Source organism: Oncorhynchus clarkii, chromosome 12 (assembly GCF_045791955.1).
Source record: "Oncorhynchus clarkii lewisi isolate Uvic-CL-2024 chromosome 12, UVic_Ocla_1.0, whole genome shotgun sequence".
In the NCBI taxonomy this organism is placed as follows: Eukaryota; Metazoa; Chordata; class Actinopteri; order Salmoniformes; family Salmonidae; genus Oncorhynchus; species Oncorhynchus clarkii.
Genome location: NC_092158.1, coordinates 56,156,802 through 56,162,801, shown reverse-complemented (window position 1 = coordinate 56,162,801; position 6,000 = coordinate 56,156,802). Strand labels below are relative to the sequence as shown.

The window sequence follows — 6,000 nt, the reverse complement described above, 5'->3', positions numbered from 1 at the left end:
TCAGGCCTTCTTTTATTGATGAAAACCTGCTCCAGAGTGCTCAGGACCTCAGACTGGGGCAAAGGTTCACCTTCCAACAGGACAATGACCCTAAGCACACTCTCCAATTTTGTGCTAGATTTCCCTCTAGGTTCAGAGTAGTCGGTGGTCTAATTTGTTCCATAATGTTGAGCTTCCCTTTGTATTACTTTTTAACATCTGACACCATGTAATATATTATCACACTGAGGCAGGGATGCGGGTAAAATAACGTTTATCTTATGTCATCGGTCAAGTGCAAGTACAGATGATCACATGTACGGTAGTAAATACTAACAGCGCCACCCTCAGGCACTCCAGGTAAATACATGTGCGTACATGACAGGCACAAAGTCAGATTCCACAGCCACAAAGTCAATATTTTAGTAATTTAGCAGACGCTCTCATCCAAAGCGACTTACAGTGGTGAGTGCAAACTTTTTCACACTTAGCTTTTTGGTCTTAATTTAAGGTTAGGGTTAGGCATAAGGTTAGCAGTATGGTTAGGTTTAAAATACAATTTTAAGAGAAATTGTAGAAATGAGCAGGGTTCATTACTTTGTGGCTATAGAAGCTAGTGAGGAATGCCCCACCCTTGTCCTGCTCCTCCTTCCAACTGTTGGGTTAGTGCTATACAGGGTTCCTTGGGACATCCCTACCTCAAACCCTAACACCTACCCTTACCTAACCTTAACCCTTACCAGGAAGAGTATCTGCTGCTTTCGCAACAGCTAGAGGGGATCCTAATAATATACCAAATACCGTAACCATTTTCAATTTGAACTTCAATAGGGTAGGGGCATCCCAAGGATACGGGATAGCAAGGACCCAACTGGTGGAGGTGTGTCATCCCATCATCATTCTTTCAATGAATTCTCCAATAGTCTATTACAGGCGTATGAACAACATCCGGTGAAATTGCAGAGCGCGAAATTCAAACTACAGAATTATAAATATTAAACTTTCATAAAATCACAAGTGTAATACATCAAAATAAAGCTTAACTTCTTGTTAATCCAGCCGCTGTGTCAGATTTCAAAAAGGCTTTATGGCGAAAGCACACCCTGCGATTATCTGAGGACAGCGCCCTGCATACAAAACCATGAAAAACATATTTTAACCGGGCAGGTGCGACACGAAAGTCATATATAATAAATGATATAATAAATGCCTTATCTTTGATGATCTTCTTCTGTTGGCACTCCAAAAGATCCCAGTTACATCACAAACGGTCCTTTTGTTCGATAATGTCCTTCTTCATATCCATAAAAACTCAGTTTAGCTGGCGTGCATCAGTCAATAATCCACCCAGTTGCCCTCCATCAAAATGCATACAAAATGAATCCCAAACGTTACTAATGAACTTTTCCAAACAAGTTAAACAATGTTTATAATCAAACCTTATACCCTAATACTTAAATAAATGATCAAATTTAAGACGGAGAATCGTTATTGTCTTTACCGGAGGAAAATACCAAAGAACACGCTCTCACTCACGCGCTTGGAAACACTACAGCCAAAATGGGAGCCACCTAGAAAAATAAGCATTTATGGCTCATTTTTCCAAAAACCAGCCTGAAACTCTTTCTAAAGACTATTGACATCTAGTGGAAGCCCTAGGAACTGCAATCTGGGAGGACTTTGCCTTATAATAAAAGTGACAGCCATTGAAAATAGAGGTAGGCTGAATTCTTTTTTGGGGGGATGGTTTGTCCTCGGGGTTTTGCCTGCCATATCAGTTCTGTTATACTCACAGACATTATTTTAACAGTTTTAGAAAATTTCGAGTGTTTTCAATCCAAATCTACCAATTATATGCATATCCTAGCTTCTGGGCCTGAGTAACAGGCAGTTTACTTTGGGCACGCTTTTCATCCGAACGTGAAAATACTGCCCCCTACCCAAGACACACACACCCTCTGCTATCCTTTCTGTGACATGACCATCAGATAGGTTTGAAAAAGTCAGACAATTTCAATGAAGAGCTTTTATGTACAATACACATAGAAATAATGTAAAGTGCACAAGTCATTGGAAGTAAAAGGCTCATTACAGTGAGTGAATTACGTAATAAGGAAACATCATTGTTTAGTCACATAATTAGTCTCACATTTCCATAACAATTCATTTATACAGGTGTCATAATGTGTCTGTTTTTCTGTCTGTGGTCCAGCAAGTTGTTTAAAACAAGATCTGGAATAATGTTTGATGCACTTCATGAAAGTGCATGTTTTGAAATGAATTACATAGTGGTTACAGCATAAAACGGTATTTCTATGGGATACAGTATCGCTTTTAGGCAACTATTCCAACAACAAACTCTCACAGTCAATACAATATTCTCTTTCCCTTTATTATCTATTCTTGCAGATATGTGCATAATGTGTATGCATATTCACCCTCTAAAAATCTCTCCTCTCAACATCTCAAGTCCAGCCTGATGTGTCCACATGGAGTCCTCATAACATATCCTCTTCCACACTCTGAAGGAACAACAATACCACATGCAACACAAGCAATTACTGGATCACAAAACAAGTGTCATGCCACAGAATGAGCATTCAGTGATTCCTAGTGACTGATAGGGCTTTGAATTATGTTTTTCAACAATTCCAGAGTTGTCTTCCCCGGTCACAATTTTCTCAGCTCAGCGATGTGCAGTAAATATTTGGCTCTCAAGAGGGAAGTGGAAAAGTTGAAGATAATGGAGTCCCTGCTTCACCCCTCCTCCTTTTCCAAATCAGCTCCAACATGTTCCAAGACAACAAACATTTGACTGACCATCTGAATGAGCAGTGTCTCTCTAAGTCCCCTTTTTGGACTCCCATTCCTAAAAAAAAAAAACAGGACACACATTTAGTGTTTGTACGTAAAGTACACATATGAGGGCTGATCATGCTGTACGTTTGTCAGTCTGCGTTCTGATTGTGATGTAGAACATTGAGACACAGTGCTACTTAATAAAACAGGCTAATGGCAATGGGTGCCCTGGATCTTGTTTTATGACAGCCTACCTTGGCTTTCTGCATGACGTTCCCTTTGCTAGATGAACAAATGGATGGGGGGCACTTCCGCATCTCCGCAGCACAGTTGACTGGCATGGATGCCTCAGTGTATGTGTTGTCAACTTTACTGATGCGGACCTGGACATACAGTATGAGGAAAGAGAAGTTGAGAATATCTGTTTATGGGTATATAATACTACTTCGACGTACAATACTCATCAAAACACCTCAGATGGAAATACATGCTAAGACAGTAAGAAATCTTCAACATAAAAACCCTAATAATGCAAAGCCGTGTTGGGGTCAATTCAATGAATTCTCAATCAACTGAAACGTAGAAGCAATTTTTTTTCAAACCTTGGTCCATTTATCTTATTTTAAATTCAAATGACTTCCTGAATTGGTTGCCTTCAATTCGAATTGACCCCAAAAGTATACGGTTTAGCTTATCCACAATAAACCATGGTCTAGAGTAGACTTGATATAACTCTTCGTGATGTGCTGTAGGCTAAGCTGTAGGCCAGGTACCTTTCTGGGTGGTTTGCTAGTAGGGGGTTTGCTCTCTGTGAGCGGCCCCAGCACCCCTCCAGCCAGGGACTTCTTTAGGTTCTCCTTCACCTCATTGAGATGCAGCTCCAGGTCCACCCGCTCCCCCTCCTTCCCCCTGCAGCTTTCCTCCAGCTGGGCCAAACGCTTCTCTAGCTGCTTTTGCTGCTTACCTGAACACAGTCACACACAGTCATCCGTTTGTTAGGCTCCATGGCTCCTCAATATGTCTGAGTGATGAATTCCTATACTGTGGCCAAGCAGTAGGTGGACCATTAATCTATGCAAAATAAATGGTCTAGGTTTGCTCTCTCTATTTAAGGAAATTCAATCCGAGATTGAATGTGTTTTAATTTCTTACCTGTAACATCCTTCAGTTGTTCCTTCACCTCTTTCCTGTCATTGCGTAATATGAGTAGGGCATTTTTTATGACCTCTCGCTCCTTCTCCATCTGTTCTTTCTCTTTCAGGTACCTTCTGGCATCCTCCTCGGCTCGTGTTTTGCCATACTTCCCTGATACATACTGATTCACATCTAAAGACAGAGAAACCCCGAAAACACATTCTGAGTGGCCACATTTATAAATCATATAGGTATGTTCTAGGCATAGTCTAAAAAGTTGAGATACTGTCCAATTCCCCCCTATGTTCCCAGCATCACACACAGTCTTGTCGGGGGACTTACTGGAGCCGTGTCTCTTTATGTTGACTAAGGAATCCGCCTTCTCTATCTCTCTGCTGCTGGAGAAAGAAGAGTGGCGTTTCACCTGAGCTCCTGGTCTGGGTACTGGCTCCTCTGGCTGCTGTGGAGGGAAGCGTAGGGAAGGGGGATCGGGAAAGGAGATATGATAAGAAAGACAGGGTAACAGGGAGGGAAAGGTGTGTAGTGGAGAAAGATATGAGAGAATAAAGAGTTGAAAAGAGGTGATGGCCAGTGGTGAGAGAGAGGGAGAGAGGATGAACTCAGATGAACTCTGTCACTAATGTGTGATATGTAAAGTTTGGAATTGGAAAAGTTACCGGAAACGTACTGTTTTTGAGAAACTAGACCACAAGTTAAATAAACGAACCACTTAAAGTTGAGTAAACTGGAATGTGAGAGATGTATCACAAAGTATTACAGTCAAATTGTGAAAGCTGGATTGAATGAAAAGACTTGACACAGCTGGATACACAGTTGGATATGATTGTCATACTTTCCAGCAAAGAGTTTTCCCAAAAGAGTCAGGGCTGTGTGCGAGCTCTCTGTACTGCTTACACAACTCAGAACTTTTCTGAAAGAAGCTCATCAGAAATCATCCATGGAACACTATCTAGCCTCCCACATACACACAGAGGAGCCTGTCGACTTTCAGCAGGCCTTCAAACTGCGCTAGAATAAAAAGCCCTCTGACTCCTACTCCCTGAGATATGAGAGGATCGCGGAACAGATCATTCATCTACTGGATCCTTTAAGCTTCAGCTGCAGCTAAGGGTGGACACAGACGTGCGGATTCATTCGATTTACTGTAAATCTCCTTACCAATACACCCTCATAAGGAACCTCATCATAGGTTCTGGTGTCTGTGGAGGCGCCACTGGAGGAGGTAGCCCAACTATGGGACAAGATGAGGAGGAAAGAGACCTTTACCAATAATGACCATCTAGCATTAGCAATGTACTCCCCTTACAATGTAAAGCACTTTGAACATTTAGAAATTATCCCAGGCCAAAGGGCCAAGCCCCACTCTATCAGACTCACAGGAAGGAGTGTCTTGCTGCGTCTGTGATGTTAGTGATGGTGTCCACGTCCACATAGTCGTAGTGCAGGGCCTCTGGGGTGGTGATCTCCTCTGAACAGCTGGCCTGATGGACACACAGAGACACATCACCACATGTCACTGATCCCAAAGGGGACTAGAACCCATGAGACAAACCGGAGATACTGGGCAAGAGATTTAAGTCTGTAATAGGGGAGAAAATATCATACATTGGGATAAAAATACACACACACACAGACATACCTCCAATGCAGCCACCTCGTTGCCTCCTTGCAGGATGCGGAAAGCGAAGGGGTGCTTGGGCCCCAGTCCAGGTACGACCTCAGCCCCATGGAGGACCACAGCGCTGACGTGAGTACGCAGGTCACCCCTTTCTTTGTGCAGGTACAGTGTTCCACCTTTTACACAGCACCATCTCTCCCTCCAGCACTGGTTCACAAGCACATTCAGATAACCTGGGGAAAAGGGAAAGGAATACATACATATTCTCACTGTTGGACTTTCCATAAAGGTTATTATATGGGGAAGTGGAAAATAACAGATTTTAAAGGTGGGAGGACAAAAGAAAGATGAGAATAGTAACATAATGCAGAGTACATTATGTAGAGCCTGGGAGGCTGCAGAATCTCAATTTGTAACACATAAAGCTGCAGTAATAAGTAGCTACAACT

The 6,000-nt window shown here is 42.4% G+C and overlaps 1 protein-coding gene across 2 annotated transcripts in view; it reads right to left on the bottom strand.

Annotated features, from left to right (window-relative positions):
• Window positions 1-1,990: 1,990 nt before the first annotated feature.
• LOC139420836 (actin filament-associated protein 1-like 1) overlaps window positions 1,991-6,000 on the bottom strand; it is a 36,619-nt gene continuing 32,609 nt past the window's right edge. For both annotated transcript variants that reach the window (XM_071171178.1, XM_071171177.1), the window contains exons 11-18: window positions 5,573-5,784; window positions 5,311-5,414; window positions 5,092-5,164; window positions 4,255-4,372; window positions 3,931-4,104; window positions 3,552-3,742; window positions 3,033-3,161; window positions 1,991-2,848 (exon numbers count right to left, since the gene is read on the bottom strand). In XM_071171178.1, the coding sequence (XP_071027279.1) occupies window positions 2,822-2,848; window positions 3,033-3,161; window positions 3,552-3,742; window positions 3,931-4,104; window positions 4,255-4,372; window positions 5,092-5,164; window positions 5,311-5,414; window positions 5,573-5,784 (1,028 nt within the window). In that variant the 3' untranslated portion in view covers window positions 1,991-2,821. The remainder of the gene's footprint in view (window positions 2,849-3,032; window positions 3,162-3,551; window positions 3,743-3,930; window positions 4,105-4,254; window positions 4,373-5,091; window positions 5,165-5,310; window positions 5,415-5,572; window positions 5,785-6,000) is intronic.